This window comes from Pinus tabuliformis, chromosome X (assembly GCF_031772625.1).
Source record: "Pinus tabuliformis cultivar Carrire ecotype Pingquan chromosome X, CPIR1, whole genome shotgun sequence".
Taxonomy (NCBI): domain Eukaryota; kingdom Viridiplantae; phylum Streptophyta; class Pinopsida; order Pinales; family Pinaceae; genus Pinus; species Pinus tabuliformis.
In genome coordinates this window covers 676,742,325-676,762,261 of record NC_142308.1, presented here as the reverse complement: position 1 = coordinate 676,762,261, position 19,937 = coordinate 676,742,325, and the positions used below count along the sequence as shown (strand labels likewise).

Here is a 19,937-nt window from a genome sequence, read left to right as displayed (position 1 = left end):
GTTTGCTGAAGGTGGGGCTCAGCTACAGTCTTCTCCTCAATTCCTTCAATGCGGTTCATTCTCTTCGGGTTGTTCATCATGGGTTGCCCGTAATGATTTGATGGATTCGTCTTTTGCGGATTCGTCATGCCTTCGGTCTTCTTGTTCGACCTCAACGACTAACGTTCATTCCAATCCTTCTGCTGGGTTTCGGTCCCCTCCCTCCCTTTCACTCCAATCTAGTGGAGTCTTGGCCTCCCTCGTGATGGATTCAGTGTGTCCGAGTGATGGGATCCAAACCTCGTCACCCTCCCCTTGCCCGATTTTTGTTTCAGCTCTAGATCACTCGGTTGCTACCGCTGTGGATATTCAGTTGTCCTCACCGAGGAGGTTAACCTTTCAACCCTGTTTTTCTCCTATCTCCTCCGTCCTGCGTCCTCCAGTCTCGACCTTTTCGATTCCTCCCTCATTCATTAGTGATGGGTCATTGGTTAATTCCGAGGTCTCAGGGATTGGGGTTTCGAATTCACCTAAGCCCGTTCACATTTCTTCAGTTTTAGATAATTCGCCTTTTTAATAATAATAATAATAGTAATAATAATAATAATAATAATAATAATAATAACTACTATTATTGTATTAACAATAAAATTGAATTTAATAATAATAATAATAACATTAACCATAATAAAAATAAAAAATTTGAACTTAATAGTAATAATAAAAATGAATTTAAAAATAATAATAATAATAATAAAATTATTGAATTTCATAATAATAATAATAATAAATTTGAATTTAATTGTAATTATAATAAAAAGAATCATTATATTAATAAAAAATTTGAAAATAATAATAATAATAATAATTCTATTTCTTTAGAAAATATTATTAATGATAAAAAGGCTTCTTATTCAAATAAGGTTGTTAATCTTCCTGATTTCTCTTTTGAATCCCATGTTTTTATTCTTTTAGAAAAAGGTTTAAACTTTGTTGTAGCCCTCAGAAAAATTCCTGTGCAAGATATCATTTGTGACATTGAATTCGGGATTAGAGATTTACCCAATTCCAATAAAGATATTATTAGGCAGGATTGCATGGTTATCCTTAGAAAGGCTAAACCCCCTAAGAACAACCTTAGTAAGCCTGAGTTTGAAGCTCTCAAGGCCCTGAATAATAACAAGGACATAGTTGTTCTAAACGCTGACAAAGGGGGTGTGGCTGTCATTCTTAACAAGGAGGATTACCGAAAAAAGATGTTAGATCACCTTTGCAATAACGGGAGCTACCAAAATATTGTTAAGAACCCCCTAAAAAAGATTTCTAAAACAGTTTCTCAAGCCACAAAATCTGGTAGCACTGTTAGCTCCCTTAGCAAGAAGCTCATCGAGAGTAACCCTCTTACTCCTAGGATATATGGTCTACTCAAGATTCATAAGGATGGGGTCCCCCTTCACCCTATTGTCAATACTATTGGAGGTTTGTTTTATCTTCTAGAGAAATTTCTTGCTAATAAGCTCAAACCTCTCGTTGGCCGGACTGAATCCTTTGTTAAAGATTCATCTTCATTCATTAACGAGTTAAAGGATTTTAGGTTTGATCCTAGAGATCAGCTGGTGAGTTTTGATGTGGTCTCATTATACACAAATATCCCTATTAATGAGGCCATTGATGTCATCAATTGCATTACTAATCATGATACTGTGTTTTTAGTTAAAATTTGTCTCACCTCTACCTTCTTTAGTTTTGAGGGTGAATTCTATGAGAAAACCTGCGGTGTGGCCATGGGTTCTCCCCTTTCCCCCGTTGTGGCCAATCTCTTCATGGAGGACTTCGAATCTCGGGCCTTGTCTTTTGCTCTTTACCAACCCAAACTTTGGAAAAGGTTTGTGGATGACACTTGTGTCGCATTGTCTCATGGCAACGATAAATTGGATCTATTTTACCATGATCTTAATAATCAATCGAGTTACATAAAGTTCACCATGGAATTAGAAGTTGATGGGAGCCTCCCTTTTCTTGACGTTCTTATCTCAAAGAAGGATGACGATTCTTTCTCTCATCGATTTTTTCATAAGAAAACTCACACGGAGCAATATCTCCATGCTAGTTCACATCATTTTCTTGCTCAAAAGCTAGGCGTTCTCAACACCTTAGCCACCCGGGCCTTACGAGTTTCTGAAGAAAATCACCTTGAAGATGAGAAAACCCACCTCCTAAAAATGTTTAATAAGAATGGTCATAGTAGGTCCTAAGGTCTTAAGGCTTTTCAAAATGCTCAAAAAGGTCCTAAGAATAAGATTGATCCCACGGATTGGTCTTCTGGAGTTCATCTTCATTTTATTCAGGGGACCACTGATAAAATCACTAGGATCTTGAAGAAGCATAAGATTCATTCTTCATTTAGGCCCCTTAACACTATTTAGAGTTCACTTCGGTATGTTAAGGACCCTGTTAACCCCAAGGATGGGAAAGGTGTTTACATCATTCCCTGTTCATGTGGGACTCCTTATATTGGTGATATCGGTCGATCAATAAACCAAAGGATTTGCGAACATGCTGTTGACATCAAGCATGGAAGGTCTCGCTCCTCCCCTTTGGCTGAACATGCAGAAAAAACCAATCATCACATCTACATTGAAGAGGCTTTGGTCATTGCTAGGATTGACCATTTTCATCATCGTAAATTTAGGGAGGCCTTAGAAATTGAAAAGAGACCTGTTAATTTGAATAGGGATGATGGTTGGAGTATCAACAAATGCTAGATTCCTGCTCTTTCTTCCTAATCAAATTCTAGTTTTTTATTAATCCTCCAAATTATTTAATTTATAATATTCTAACTATTAGTTAATAATTAGGCATGAACCTATTAGTAATTTAAAATAATATTTATTAATCCTCCTAATTATTAATATTTAAAATAACATACATACATACATACATACATACATACATACATACATACACATATATATATATATATATATATATATATATATATAATCCTCCAAATTATTTAATTTATAATATTCTAACTATTAGTTAATAATTAGGTCTGGACCTTTTAGTAATTTAAAATAATATTTATTAATCCTCCTAATTATTAATATTTAAATTTTTTTTTATCCTCCTAATTATTTAATTTACAATATACTAAATTTAGTTATAAGTTAATATTTAGACCTAATTTTTTTTTAAAATAATTATTTATTTTTCACTGATTGGTTTGTAATATTATTTTATCATGATCCCCATTAATTTTATTTCATAATTTTTTTTTTATAAAAGTTTAATTCAAAAAATTCCCTTACCCTTCTTCAAATCCTAATTTCTAATTTCTGCCTTTACTCAAACTAGTTGTTACTCCCTAACGGCTAGTTAGCAGCTCTCTACATCTATTTACTACAACACCTAGATCTAATTCCTCGTCTTGTCCTGAAGATGAACCACAATGGCTGGTTTGAAACGCGTCAATGAAAATATCTCTTATGTGATTTTTACCGAAATATGATGTTAAAGGTATTGCTCTTTTTATCCTCATAATGTGCTATCATTTCCTCCATAGAAATTGTCCAAGTGACAAGTTCTTTATGAGAGAAAATCCATAGATACCATACAAATTAATTGGGTTTTAAACATAAAGATGCAATGCGTACCTTTTGTGTGTGCCGCACATCGTGTAGATCAAAGAACTGCTCCCTCTGTAGTATCCATGTTACTGGATCTTTTCCATCAAAATATGGTTGGTCTTAAACCCCGAGTTAGAGTCTCTAAAATTATGATTCATATTCATTTTGTTCCCATCATGAGTTTCATAGACTACCTTTTCACCACTGGGAAGTCATTCTAATAACAAGTTTGTCAAACCTTCCTTCAAAAATTCCATGTATGCTTTTATGTCTACTTTTAAACTTTCCATCTGAACATTCATCATCTCTTCCAATTCATTTTTTTTGCTCTTTGTGAGAGTGAAAAATGGTTGCACTTGGTCCCGTAATTTTGATATAGCATGTTACATTTCTTCCTCTTCATGCGTCATATTAGAGCTTTCTAAAGGCATCATGGGTGTATAATTTGTTTGTTTGGGAGGAATTTTGGACTAAATAATGATACCTATGTTTCAGTATTCCCTTTGAATCACTTCAAACTATTTTTTCAAATAAAAGTTATGCAAATTGAAAAATACACACCTTTTAAGAGCTTGTTGATAAGTCTAAACTTGAAACTATTGTATCTATGTGATTTCAGCTCTCCAAGATCTAAAATTATGTCTTTTAGTAGTACTATGTGTCTTATTTCCAACCCCACCAGTTAGACCAATATTGGATTACTAAAGATAAAGCTACGAAAATTCTCCTAATATGGCCTAATTATGGACTAGTTCAGTATATCAAACTTGTACGGGATGCCAAGTGTCACTGTTTTAAACTTCAGCCCTGAAAATGATACACAAGAAACTAAAGTCACTTTTTATGGAATTCAAACCTGATTCTCAAAGAGAAGGTTATGATTATTTTCCTGTAGATAGCTATTTGAGATTGAATTCTAGAGCATACAAAAAGCCTAATTTCCTTGAATCATATATCCAAGAATATAGAAAACCAAGCTCTGAAATTTTTACACAATATTCATCAATATTTCAACTCCATGTGGTAAAATTTCAGCTTCTAAAGCTTCACATAAAAAATTTATAGTGAAATTTCCATGATGACCTGTTTGAAGTAGTGAAACACTAGGATGCAAAGCTCTGATACCAAATGTAATGTAACCAAATCACAAAACAAAAGAACAGGTAGACCAACAACTTGAAAATGAGCCTCTTCAATGGGGAAACCTCATTTTACATCACATAAATGAACAATTCTTGGATGATTCAAATGAAAATACCTTCTTGGCATATATAGGAGTCTAAGGGGTCAAAATATAATTAGGGCCTACAAAACCATAATAATGTGAGGGCACAAAAATAACAATCGCGAGCTTCTATGGGGCACAACAATAACAATATGGGGACTACACTAATATTATGGGGCATACCAATAACAATATGGGGGATACACTAGTATTATGGGGACCTAACACTAGATTAAGGAAGACTCCCAAAATCCTATCCAAAGATAACATCACCTTGGTTGGTGCTCCACAAATTTTTTGGACCCAACTCCAAAATCAAGGGAGGAGGGATTTTCTTATCACCAAGATGATGGGTTTTTTCCCGCTGATTTACATCCTTACCAAGATAATCCATATGAGCCTCCCTTCCAGATATAAGAGGCTCCCTATTCACCACCTATTTGTGACAAGGGTGCAGTGACTTATCCCATATGTTCAAGTGGTCATTTTCACAAGGCTCATAGTCAAGTTGTTCCTCTTTAAACCATGAAAATGGTGATTGATCATCATCCACGTCGACCTTCGGACTGACCCATGACAAAACCACCCACCCTTGCTGAAGTTAGCAACCTGAAGAGGTTAATGAAACTAATAAATAGGGTTGCAAGGTTGCTTGTCAGTGGGACTAATGGCGAAAAGGGAGGTAGCATAAAATGAATGAGATTAGGGAAGAAATGTCATTTGCAAAGGCAAGGAGAAGTGTAGCCCACAACCAAGAAAAAATTAAGCCGCAGCTGATAATGTAACAACCCTGGTGAAAAGTTCATGTAATAAAAGTTAATAAAGGCAAAATAAGACCATGATTAAGGGACACTTATTCCAAGTTGAATGTTGGGCAAAGATATCCTAGTGGGAATCATTGGATGTGTGTTTTCGCTAAGGAAAATAGGTAAAGGCTAAGGCTAAGGCATTAAAAGGAAGAAAGGAATTTTTGGCACATTTATTTATGAAAATAAAGGAAATTAGGAGAAAAGGAAGGTAAAATGTCACAAGTTGCATGTGAGGATTAAATTGAAGGAAAATAATGGAAAATGAAGAAATTAGAGGCCTCATGCATAAAAAGGCTTTTGAGGATCACTTCATGGATTTTGTCAAGTTCAAGTTTGGAGCTCTCTCATTATTCTCTCTCTCTCTCACTCTCTTGGTAACTTAGAGTTTTCTTTGAGCACTCTAGTTGGAGCAAAGGAAAGGGAAATCAAAGAAAGGAAAGGAAACACAAGCAAGGATCAAGGAAAGGAAAGTAGGATCAAGCAGCGTCAGCAGGAGTACCTACAGGTAACCTTTTGCATGTGTGATTTCCTAGCTGATTTGGATATGCATGGATTTTCATGTTGGTGTATAGTTCTCTTGTTGTCGGTGGCATGGTATTCTGGGTTATGATAGTGGATTTCAACCTAGCCTAGCCTTTTCTGGATGCCATGGTATGTTGGGATGTTTATTTCGGTTTTTGAGCTTTAGTTTTCCAGATGGATTTCAGAATTCGGGGAGGAGGTGGTCTCAAGGTTCATTCCCAAAGGCCTAGGAATCCCTTGACCTGTTTTGGCGGGATACATGGTAAAGGTTGAGGGAGTAGTCTTATTTTAGGGCCTAGTGATCTAGGTTTGGATTGTGGTAAAGCCTGAGAGACAAAGAGACGAAAAATTCCTCAAGGATAGTGATGGATTCTGGATGGCATTCCAAGTTCTGTTCAGTTGTGATCGGAGCACCCGATTTGGTGTAATCACGGTTTGGTGAGGGTGGAGGTGGTTTAACCTTTGGATTCCCTTGGTTGTTCTTGGATTGGTTGTTTTATGAGATCCCACATTCATTCTTGGAATATGGAATGAGGGTGACTAGCTGAAAGAGAGATTTGGTTCGGCCATGTCTATGGTTGAGTGGTACATGGAAGTCCCGAACCTGGTTGGATTTGCCTATGATTAATAAAAGCTAAGTTCTCTTACTTTTTCACTGATTTATATGTGGATTTAGTGGTTGTCATATCTCTGATATTTATATAGTTTTATGCTGGTTATAAGCATGGTTGAATGACTGGTTCATGTCATGGTTATTTCATATATTTACTTGTAACTATTAAATGGATAGATGCAAGACCTAATTGATAATGTAGTAGGTCAATGGAGAAGGAGATGATCCTTCAGGCTATGTTTCATAAGTTGTTTCAGTCATTTATGCTTTGTATTGTATCCTAGACCTGTAGGTTGCGTTAATGCCAAGTGTTTGACAAAATGTCAGTCCCCGTTGGGGATGCTCAAGCCTATTCTTGAGGTTGATTTTCGATTGATCAACATTGTTATTATGTTGTAAATGAATTTTGGAAGTTACAACAAGTTCTGGGTAAAGGAAATGATTTTGGGGTAGAAAAGTGGCTTAATTCCCGGTGTTGTTGGCACAGGACTGGCAATTCTGGTCCACAGTCATTGGCAGGCAGACCTGTGAGAGAAACGTTAGGTTGTTGTTCGCTCCCTTTCCTATAGCATGAGAGAGACTATGGCCTAAGAGCTGTAGAAGAGCAGTGGGATCCAAGGACAGGCTGTTTGAGTGGCTGACTTGTCTCTTGAGGGTTTTTTGATGATTTTGGATGACTGTATGTGATGTTTTGTGATTCCAATTCCTTAAGGTGACATAGGAGGTCGAATCTAATTGTAGTGGCATCTCTCCTCATGTTTACCTCGGTTGGCATGGTTACTTTGGGTAGACTTGGGAGGGGGTGTTACAGATTGGTATTAGAGCATGGTTACGCTCTCTTTGGGTCATATCTGGTGCTACAGATATGGGTGAATGTGTTGTTCATGCATGCATGTCAGTTGTGTGTGTGGCTCTTACACTTGCATTCCATTTTCTTTTTTCACTGCAGCATATTAACCATCCTAGTAGTAAGGTTATCATGAGGAACTTGATGTTGATTTTATGGAATGCATCGTCATGAGTATATGACTGGTTATACAATTATATGCATCTTGATTACATCCTTGTACGTTGGGTTGAATTCTTGGTTATTTGATTACATGCATCAGTCTTGTAGGTGTATTACAAGAATTGATCGTTTATGCTCGACTACATGTGGTTATGCGTATGTGCAGTTGATTGGGCATTTCTTATGTAGGTGAATAGTTGCATGAGGCAATGTGTATACTAGAGTAATGGTTGTTGTCATGCATGAGGTCATAGCATGCATTGTTGATATGGCCTTGCATTGATGACTAGACCCTAGTTAGTATGATGGTTATGCATTGGTGCACTTATTGATATATATCTATATGTTATTATGTTTATGTTGTACATGCATCATGCTGATTTGATAATCTTGCAAACAAGGTATCCTCCCCATGTATGCTAAGGTATGTTGATTTATGGTGATTTGGTTTAGCTGACATATTATGCCTTGCAGGAAAGAGATTGGATGGCTAGCAAGGTGGTAGACTACATAGAATATCTCTATGCATCAGATGGGAAGCATGGTGTGGGGCACTCTTCTGACTTGGAAGACACATTGAGAAGCCTGAAGGAAGAAATAAGGAGTTGCAAAGTAGAAATTGACAAAATCATGCAAGCACAAGAGAAAAAATCAGAGGTGAATGCGATATTACTTCAGAGTTTATCAGATTTTCAACGACAAGGACCTCTTCGGATCAATCATGGACATGAGAATAGAACTAATGGGGCATATGGTAGCAGGTCTCATAGTAGACATAGGTTAGATAGATTTGAAACTATCATAGATGGCAGGATGTTGGACACTCCGGATATGAGGGGTGACAAACACATGTATTACTCTAGTTTTGGTTCTAATAGACATCATGATCGTCATCATTATCATCCGTATAGGAGGATTGATAGGGGATACTTGCCGGATTATTTTAAGAAAGCAAAGCCACCTACCTTTGATGGAGAGATGAAGAAATTGAAAGATGTGAAGGCTTGGTTGCTTGGCATGAGTAAATTCTTTAGATTGCATGATTACTCAGAAAACGTGAAAGCAAGGATAAGGATTTTCAGTCTCAAAGGTAAAGTGGATATTTGGTTGGAAGACGTGAAAAAATGTCAAGGATATACATGACGATGAATTGAATTGGCATGCGTTTGAAAGGCTCTTCAAGAAGTACTTGCCTGAGAGGTACTATGATGATAGAGCTAAGGAGTTTTATGAGATGTGAATGGGTTCTATGACAGATGAGGAGTATACTAGCAGATTTTTGGAGTTGTCAAGATATGTGCCTTACCTTAGAGAGGAGAAAACCAATGTTTAGAGATTCATTAGTGGATTTCCAGTTTCATACAGAGACCAAATTGAGTTCGATGAACCTAGATCGTTGGAGGAGGCCATCCAAAATTTGAAGCATTGTTATGAGCAGTCGAAGAGAAAAATTGAGCCGAAGCATGACTTCAAAAGAAATGAGAAATCTAAAGGAAAATTGCCACCAAAGTGAGGAATACCTCAAGATGCAAGTAAGAAAGATAATGTAGTTCCTTACAAGAGATTCAATATAGCTGAGAAGGGACATGGAGAGAAACATGCTAGAGGCGGTGGTAGGGAACCATTGAAGTTTTGGATATGTGGTAAGGATCATCGTAAGAGGGATTTTCCGTAGTATCAGAGTGGTGGTAGACCCCAGATCTACAGTGCTCAGGAGGAAGAACATGTCGAACATTTAGCAGCAGTGTTGAGATTTCTAAGAGAGTATCAGTTGTATGCTAAGATTAACAAGTGCAACTTATTTCAGACTGAGGTACACTAATTGGGGCATGTTGTCTCCAAGGAAGGCATAACAGTAGATCCAGAAAAGATAAGGGCCATCATGGAATGGGAAGATCCTAAGAATGTAGATGAGGTGAGATCATTCATGGGATTGGCAGGTTACTATAGGAGGTTCATTAGGAAATTCTCACGCATTGCATATCCTATCACATCATTGCAGCGGAAAGGTAATAAGTTTGAATGGATGGTAGAATGTGAAGATAGTTTTGAGCATCTTAAGTAGTTGTTGACACATGCACCAGTGCTAAAGATTGTGGATCCAGACAAGGAGTTTGTAGTGTGTACAAATTCTTGCAAGAGGGGACTTGGTGGAGTTCTCATGCAAGAAGGACAGGTAGTGTGCTATGAGTCATGGAAACTGAATGAGCATGAGTAGAACTATCCAACACATGATCTTGAGCTAGCAATGATTATACATGCATTGAAGATGTGGAGACACTATCTTCTTGGTAGGAGGTTTACATTAATGAGTGATCACAATGGGTTGAGGTATTTGTTTGACCAGTCGAATCTAAATGCTAGGAAAGCTAGATGGTTGGCTACCCTTAGTGAGTTTGACTTCGAGATCAGATACATCAAAGGGAAGGAGAACCGGGTTATAGATGCTCTTAGCAGGAAGGTACAGGTAAATCATATAGAAACTATAAGCTCCTATGGGACAGAGTTACATGATAGGATCTTGCAGGCAGGACAATATGATGACAAATACATGGAGATTATGCACAAGTTACAGCAGAGTATAGGCATAGGTACAAGTTTAGGTGCAGGTGCATGTACAGGTGATCGGAAAGCAGACTATTGTCTCACAACAGATGGCTTGGTGAGGTTTCGAGATAGGATCTATGTGTCGAATTACAGTGAGCTCAAGAATATTATCTTGAGGGAGTTTCATCTGAAATTGTATTCGGGTCATCCAAGATATCAAATGATCAAGGTCCGGGTGTGAAGAAGGACCCCTCCAAGACCTTTTACTTTCATGATGTGTTAAATTGCATTTGAAAAGAACATTAATGAATACATCTACATAAGGAAAATAAGAGGAACAAGACAATCATCAACACATAAAAACATAAGCGTTGATAACGGAGTTCGTCTAGGAGGGACTACATCTCTCGGCCCCGGTGTTAAGATGGTGTAGGCCGCTGCATTAAGTGTTGTTAATAATGGTCATGTACACAAGAGATGATGTCGCGATCATACAAGGAAAAATTCCCTCACGTAGGAGTGGCTCTAAGAGATGTTCCACAACTAGAATTCTCAATCAAAAGACTCCTATCAGTATGACACAAAAACATGCATGATGAACATCGCACCAACATGAAATAAAAGGGATTTCAAAAACAAAACATGCATGATGACAACAAGAGTATCCCAACAACATACAACAAGGGATCTCAAAACATAACATAATGAGTTATGACAGCAAGTATATAACATAGAAGATTCCGCATCAAATCAAACAAGGAATCGTGACAACATGTAATAAACAAGATCCTGCATCAACATCAATCAAGGATCTGTGCATTACAATGTATAAAGGATAAGTACATGAGCACAACATATACCTCACAACCAAGGGCCATCTGAAGAAGTGGATGTCACATTGCTGAAGTTGTTCGGACCATCGATCTAAAGGCATCGATCGCATGACAAAACACTGCTCACACATGAATGTGGACATATGCACTGGCACTTAGAAAAGTTACTAGAAGAAGAAATGAGAGAATAAGAAATTTGAAGACACCTTCAGATTTGTGGCATCGAGTAGTGCTGAATCGACTGTCCAAAATCCGAATTCTGAGAAGTTGAGAATTCTGGGCTCAAGGAATCTTTTAGATTCTCTCGGGATTCCTCAAAGATTTTGTTCCATGGATGGACTAGAAATATGCAGCTCAGATGGAGAATCTGATCTCACCATTGTGATCCTTGTGGAAAACCATGAAAAACAAGTATAAACTTGACTATCATCTGACATGGAAAAATTTTACCTCCTTGGGAAAATTTCAAGGCTCATGGTTCCACTCCCTGTTTTTTTGCTGAAATCACAGTTCCACGTGAATTATAGAAATTACCAAAAAATGTAGAGCTCTGATGGAGAAATGAACAACACCGTTGTGCTCGTGGCGACGAGAGGTGTAAAAACCATATAAAATTTGTCAATTTCTGACAAAGTGAAAATTTTTCCCTCCTGCAAAATTCATGGTTCCTGCATTAAATATTAATTAATTGCCTCGAAATCCGTGCCCACATTTTGCCTCCTCGAACTATGTGCATGGTAAAAATTATTGAGTTTATATAAGAAAATCCTAGGCGGATTTATCAATGTGAGCAGTTGGCGCATTGGTTAAATATATGAATTAGTTGAGGGTTGGGTGATCAAATCCCGCCCTCTCCATATATAACCTTTTATGAACCGCAATGATGTATTAATGGGGGTCGGGTCCACATTGGGTGGCCCACCCCTAATCCTCCCGCATTATCGGCGCATAATATCGGCGATCGGCGCCTATTAATTTGGCGATATATAATGGGTCGAGCCGATATATATATCAACGATTGACGCTTAATATGGTATCGGCGCTATTAAATCGGCAATATATATGGTATGCGGTGGAGGTGGGTTTGGCGGGGGTTATGGCTGCCAACCTGAATCAATATATATTGAATGGTTGCAATTAGGCCGGCGGGGGTTATGGCCATCGGCCTAAACAAATATTGATATTTTGATGCGATCGATGTTTAAAGGGTTCGGTGGGGGTTATGGCCGCCGATCCTAAATTGTTATTATTGATGCGATTTGACCATTTAAAGGGTTGGAGCGATAGGGCCAGCGAGGGTTATGGCCGTCAGCCTTAATATAAATGTTGGTTATTAAATTTTGGGGTGGCGGGGGTGGTGGCCTACCACCTCATAACAAATTATATTTATGATTTTGGTTTTCATAAAGAAGGAGGTTGTTCTGAAACTTCTAGAAAATAAGGGTCATTGGGAAAATTAGCAAGGCAACAATTTTGACCGATTTCGGGAGCTAGGTTTATGCCTCGGGGTTGGTCAAATTGTAGGACACTTAAACCTGGCCCACAGCCCAACATTGACCAAACTTTGACAGTTCTGTTCTCCCTCACAGGAGCTTGGTTTGGTGAACCGTTCACACCTCCACGATCAGGAAAAAAAGATCTACACTCTGGTCCTAGTTTGAATTCATTCTGAGCCACCTAGATCAATCCTCCCCACTCCAAAAGCATGAAAAATAATTTGCAACTTTCTTTGTACCCTGTCTCCATCACAAGCATCCTGAAAAGGTCTCGCTTCCATCTCCTTCACCTTTGTTCTTCGTAGCCTTAAGCGACGAGCCGACACCTATTACCTCTGCGACCTGTAGTACATTTTTTTCAAATTACATGCTTAATTGACATGACCATCTAAGACCCAAACGTCCCACACTTGCCACGAGTTTATAACACATACTCGGTGGTCAAGTTTACAACAAGATGGACGCAATACCCCAGCTATGGAAACAAGTCCAACCTATTATGGTTGCTTCAAAAAGTGATGGAAAACATATCATCACTGCAACACATGATTTACAATCATAAGGCCAAACACTATTGTTTCGACAAGTGATGGAAACACAACATCACTTTCAAAGTGTAAAATATGACTCAAAACATGACCAGACATCATTGTTGCTGACCAAGTGATGGAAACTGCATCATCACTTTTACACTTTAAAATGAAACAAATGATTTACAAAAGAACAACCATGAAATGACAACATGTTTAAAAAGATTTTTTCACTTATCAATGTGAATGGGTCACCTCCTTGATCCGAATTGGATCCATGAAGAATTATCAAGTGCCATGACTGTATCAAAACAAGACAGAATTCGAATTATGAACACAAAGTGATCAGGAAGACCTCTAGACAGTGGCAGTTTGCAGCCAGTGAGGAACAACGAGGACCTCGGTCAAAGCGCGTTGACCGAGTCCCATGGAGACCGTGCAGGAGGCAAAACTGGCACTTGGGAAGCCCGAATCGGGAAAAGGAGGCCATTTCTGATGCTGCTAATCGTGCATCGCTGGGCAAAACCCCTCGAGAAGGAAAAGCCCTGAAGCGCTCGATCGCATAAAAACTGGGAAAACCGTGGGGAAAGCACTAAGGCGCAAGGCAGGTCCCACGCTCCAAAACCTGCAGTATATTAGGGGCATCCTTGGGCGGTAAGCAGATTTGGAGAAAAATGAGCGATTCCATTTAGCGCCCGATGCGTGGCAGGCATATGAGAGAGAAAACCACCTCTCATCGTGCGCTAACGGTTGAGCAAGTCAACCGCGCGAAATGAGCGAATGTCATAGGATCTGGGGGCTCCAGATCTAACGGTGGAGATTGCACCCAATGGAGAAATCGGATTCGACAGGGGATTAAGCCGCGGCATAAAGAAATTTTGAAGTCCGATTTGACGCTGAGATGGCGGATGAGTCATACCACAGTGTAACTGGAAAACCAAACTGACGAGGAAGAGCCGGTGCAGTTCACAAAAGGACAAGTGGCTACTCCCTATGAGCCGTTGGAAATGACGCAGAGACAAGGAACTCCAAGCAAGCAGTAGCAGGCGATCCGACAGGGGTGGAAGAGGAAGCGAGCAGTCAGGGATAGATTGGCTTTAAGCCATGAACAGACACAGAACAGAGGACACGGAGAGGAGAACGAAGACAGAGAAAGTGAGAGCGAAGAAAAGACAGTAAAGCAAGAAGCAGAAATAGAGAGCCGAGCTGACCTAAGGCAGCATCGAGCAGACAAAAAGCTTGAGAGGTTCAAGCCATCCCTGAGAGGTTCTATTGGAATTGAGCACCACATTAGGCTTCTTCCATTAAAGACCAGAGAGGTCAATATTTGGTAAGGACAGAGCCTGTGCACTCTGGTGGCTTGGGGGATCCAAGAACCACCCTACCAAACATTATTCTGCTTCAGGAGACTCAAATTGAGCTCCTCATTGTAAATCTCCGCTTTAAAGACACAATAAAAGAAGGCCACCACTGAAAGTTGGACCGAACATGTAGCCCTGGAGAATAGGGTGAACTCCTTATTAATTTGTTGTTTTCTTGTATTTACTTACTGTGTTTCTCTTGCTATTTTCCATTTTCCAGTGTCTGTGTATTTTGCAATCTGATCGATCGGTTGCCTAAAATAACATAGACACACACCAGCACATGAGTCTGTAATACCTTTGTTCAATAATTATTTAACTAAGATCACTTAAGGGTGACTTTCAGATCAAGTGGTATCAAAGCTCTAAGTTGTTAAGGTTAGACAAGCTTGTGTTGGTTTAGTTGTTGAATGCTAACTAGATCAAAGCTCAAATTAGGAGAAGGAGAGTTGGTCGAAACTAACCCTGAAATTGGGAGAGTCGATCCTCGGAAGACAATGTCAGAAGAAGGTTCTATGGGGCCAGACCCTCAATTCATAGATAGTTTCCTAGCCATAAAGTCCATGGTAGAAGAGATGTATAGGGACTTTAGAAAACACAAAGATGTAGATTCATCAGGCTCTAAACAAGACAAAGGAGAAGATGAGTCTCACTTTCATGACCACTCAAAAGTAAAAGGGAAAGAGGAAAGCTTTCTCACACCTCCTAACGGCCCTGAACACAAAAAGAAAGCATCTTTGATCAAACTAGATGTTAAATTTGATCTACCTATATATGATGGAGAGTTGAATGTAGAAAAGTTGGACAATTGGATTAGACAAATTGATGTTTATTGCAGAGTGCAGAATATCGATTCAGACAAGAGTAAGATTCAGCTGGCAAGCCTACGCCTTGGAGGCACTGCCTTGGTTGGGTGGGAAGGCAGGACCCAAGCTGACCTAAAAAGGCATGGTAAGACCATCTTTGTCTGGAGTGAAATTGTTTCTGCAATCAAAAAGCAGTTCTACCCATTGGCCTACATGCAGCAAGCCATGATGAGTTGGCAAACTCTTCGCCAGTTGAAAGGGAAAAGTGTGCAAGGGTACACTCAAGAATTTAGAAAGAGAGCATTGATTCTAGGAATCTCATTAGACTCACCAGAGACTCTGTTGAAGTACATTGGTGGTCTACACAGCTACATGAGGCATACCATCCTCATGTTTAATCCCACTAGTATAGATGAGGTATTTGTACAAGCTACTCATCTAGAAGCTACAGGAAAGAATGGAAATCCAGAAGTTGGGGGATCATCCCAACCCACTGCAAGCAAGAATAAAGAGAAAAGAAAGCATAAATGGAAAGCAAGGAAGGCCAACACTACATAGAAGAGTAAGGCTTCATGCACTCACTGTAAAAAGGATGGGCATGATGATGAGCATTGTTGGATTCTGCATCCAAAACTGAGACCTAAGAAGTTCGAGGGCAAGAAGAAGAAGACTGATGCAACTATTCAGAAAGATTTGGGGTCAGACTCAGGAGATGAAACAATTATTGCAGCCACAGGTATAAAAGGTAAGAATTCTGAAGCATCTACTAGTAATTCTACACAATTTACTATTGATGAAGAAAATGAGAGAAAAAGACATGAGCTTTTCCATATTCGAGTTATTTCCAAACATCAAAATATTGATACTTTCTTTGGTAGTGGCTCACAAGTAAATTTAATTTCTGAAGCAATTGTAAAGAAGTTGGGCTTAGTAACTACACCTCACAAGAAACCATACCCATTAGGATGGTTGAATGATAAAGCACAACTACAAGTGACTAGACAGTGCAAACTCAAGTTTTCTTTTGGGTCAGCATTTATAGATGAGGTTGAGTTAGACATAATTCCTTTGGATATATGTGGAATTTTTTAAGAAGTCCTTACTTGTATGACAGAAAAGCTATTTTCTATAGAGCTGAGAACAAGTATCTACTTGTTAAAGATGGAATCAAATACTTTGTAAGAGCTCATAAGCTCAATAGTAATTATACTCTCATAAACTCAAGGTAGATGAAAAGAATGATAAATTCATGTAAACAATTCTTACTGATGGTTGTAAAGGAAAAGAAACCTGATAAAACCAATGTATTTGAGGGTTGTAATGCTGAACAACAATCTGATTTAGAAAAGGTTGTTTTAGAGTATGATATCTTGTTTCAAGAACCTAAAGGTCTGCCACCCAAAAAGGAAATAGTACATGATATTATTTTGCAGCAAGATGCTCCTTTGCCTAACATTGGAATGTACAGGTTGTTTGCTTTAGAGAACGTTGAAATCAAGAAGCAGGTGTAGGAGTTGCTCAAGAAAGGGTTCATCAGACCTAGCACATCACCATGTGGGTCACCAATCGTTTTGGTGAGAAAGAAAGATGGCTCGTGGAGAATGTGCATTGACTACCGAGCACTGAATAAGATAACAATAAAAAATCATTATCCCCTTCCTCGCATAGATGATATTTTAGATCAATTGAAAGAAGTTGTTTATTTTTCCAAGCTAGACTTGCACAATGGATACCATCAGGTCAGAGTTGCAGAACAAGATGCATGGAAGACTGCTTTCAAAACAAAGTAGGAATTGTATGAGTGGTTGGTTATGCCTTTTGTCTTAACTAATTCTCTTGCTACTTTCATGAGATTAATGAATGATGTACTCAGACCTTTTCTTGATGATTTTGTTATTGTGTATCTGGATGACATTCTGATTTTTAGCAAAACATGGGAAGAACACTTAAAGCATGTTAATAAGACATTAGATGTTTTGAAAAGAGAAAAACTTTATGTTAAACTCTCAAAATGTGAATTTGGCAAAACATCTCTAAATTATTTGGGTCATATAGTAGGGGGTGGTGAATTGAAGATAGATCCCTCTAAGGTGGCAGTCATTATAAACTGGCCAAAACCCAAATCCGCTATAGAAGTTAAAAGCTTCTTAGGAGAAGCACAATATTGGAGGAAGTTCATTTCTAACTTTTCATTAATTGCAGCTCCCTTACATGCTTTAACAGGATTGAACAAGGTGTTTCAGTGGGGAGGCAAATAGCAGAAAGCCTTTGACACCTTGAAAGAAAAGATTAGTACAACACCTGTACTAGCCTGCTTGATCTTCAAAGACCTTTTGAGATCCAAACAAATGCCAGCGACTATGCCATGGGAGTAGTGTTGACACAGCACGGTAAACCCATATGTTATCATTCTGAGACTTTTAATCCTGCAGTAGTTAACTATCCTACATATGATAAAGAATTGTATGCATTAGTACAAAGTGTGAAAAAGTGGAAACATTACTTAATGTGCAAAGAGACAATAATACATACTGATCATCAACCACTTCAATATCTACACTCCCAAACTAAGTTGCAGCAATCAAGACACTATAGATGGATAGGTTTTCTACAACAGTTTCATTTAGTCATCAGATATAAAAAGGGCATACATAATAAAGTTGCAAAAATGTTATCTAGACCCATTATAAATGCATCTACTATACTTAAGCATAATTTTGTGTTACATGAGAGTTACATTGAACAATATGCTCAAGATCTGGACTTTAAAGACGTATATGCAACTTTAAGTCAAGGCAAATGAATAGAAGAATTGGATTATCATGTAAAGGACCGACTCTTATACTTGTGGGAAGTTATGCATTCCATAAACTTAAAGAGTAAAGATAATTCGAGAAGCACACACTTCTCTAATATCAGGTCACTTTGGGGTAAGTAAAACAGTTGCACAGCTACAAATATTTTTTTATTGGCCAAAAATGAATGAAACAGTTTCTAGATATGTAAGAGGGTGTACTATGTGTGCTAAAAGCAAGCCCAACAATAGAAAACTAGGCTTGTACACTCCATTACCAGTTCCTTCTCACCCTTGGGAAAGTGTTTCCATGGATTTTGTTGGAGGACTGCCTAAATCTAGGAAAGGTCATGATTATCTGTATGTTGTTGTGGATAGGTTCAGCAAAATGTGTATTTTGATACCTTGTAACAAACAGGTTACAGCTGAACAAACTGCAAAACTGTTCTTGGAACATGTATGGGTTCATTTTGGATTACCCACTTCCATTTTATCTGATCGAGACACCCGATTTGTGGGGAAATTTTGGTCAATTCTGTGGGAACTGATGGACACCAAACTAAAGAAAAGCACAACTTTTCATCCACAAACTGATGGCCAGATAGAAGTAGTTAACAGGATAGTGATCTAGTTACTCAGAGGATATTACAGCAAGCATCCTAAGCTTTGGGATGAACATTTGTGTTATGTGCAGCATGCTTACAACTGAGCAAAACATTCTTCTACATAGAGATCTCCTTTTGAGACCTGTTTTGGTTTCACACCAAGGTCTCCTTTGGATTTTGTCTTTGGTAAAGACACCACAGTTGAGGGACACAGTGATGTGGACAGGGCAACTAGGTTCATTGAACAAATCCAAGAGATCCACCAGGCAGTACAGGAACAACTGGAAAAGAGCCAAGCCAAATACAAGGCAAGGCATGACAAGCATCGGATGGAGCATAGTTTCCAAGTTGGTGACCAAGTCTGGCTGTATATCAGCAAGGACAGGATGCAAGGTGAAGGTAAGAAGCTAAAGCCTATCAGGTATGGACCTTTCAAGATACTTGAGAAAATTGGTGAGAATGATTTTCGCCTTGATCTACCAGCTTACATGCACATCTACTCAGTCGTAAATGTAGATTGCTTGAGATTGTTTGAACCCTTACTAATTGAGAATCCCAAAGATCATAGTCAATTGCCTTCTATTAATGACCTGCTACCTGAATATCTTAATGAATTGCAGGAAGACACAGTTCTGGACAAGAAGGTGAGGACGACGCGCAGAGGAGATGTTGAGTACCTTAGAATTGGGCTCAAGGGTTCAAATCCGAGCAGTGCAAAGTGGATTGAGATTGGACAAGTGAGACAATTGTACCCTTAGTCGATGCTTGAAAACCAACTTTTGGTGGTCCAAAAGCTTTTTCAGTGGGAAGGCCATGATCTAAATTGGATCCATGAAGAATTATCAAGTGCCATGACTGTATCAAAACAGGACAGACTTCGAATTATGAACACAGAGCGATTAGGAAGACCTCTGGACAGTGGCAGTTTGTAGCCAGTGAGGAACAACTAGGACCTCTGTCAAAGTGCACTGACTGAGGCCCATGGAGACCATGCAAGGGGCAAAACTGGCACTTGGGAAGCCCAGATCGGGAAAAGGAGGCCATTTCTGCTGCACGATTAGCGTTAATCACGCATCGCTGGGAAAAACCCCTCGAGAAGGAAAAGCCCCAAAGTGCTCAGTCACATGAAAACCAGGAAAACCGTGGGGAAAGCGGTAAGGCGAAAGGCGGGTCCCACGC

General features: G+C 38.8%; 1 protein-coding gene across 1 annotated transcript; it reads left to right on the top strand.

The window, feature by feature from the left end:
- The first annotated feature begins 1,076 nt into the window (after nucleotides 1–1,076).
- On the top strand, nucleotides 1,077–2,234 carry LOC149141791 (uncharacterized). The gene has a single exon (XM_089451334.1). It carries the CDS (start codon nucleotides 1,077–1,079, stop codon nucleotides 2,232–2,234), a length of 1,158 nt encoding a protein of 385 aa, XP_089307460.1.
- The last annotated feature ends 17,703 nt before the right edge of the window (nucleotides 2,235–19,937 follow it).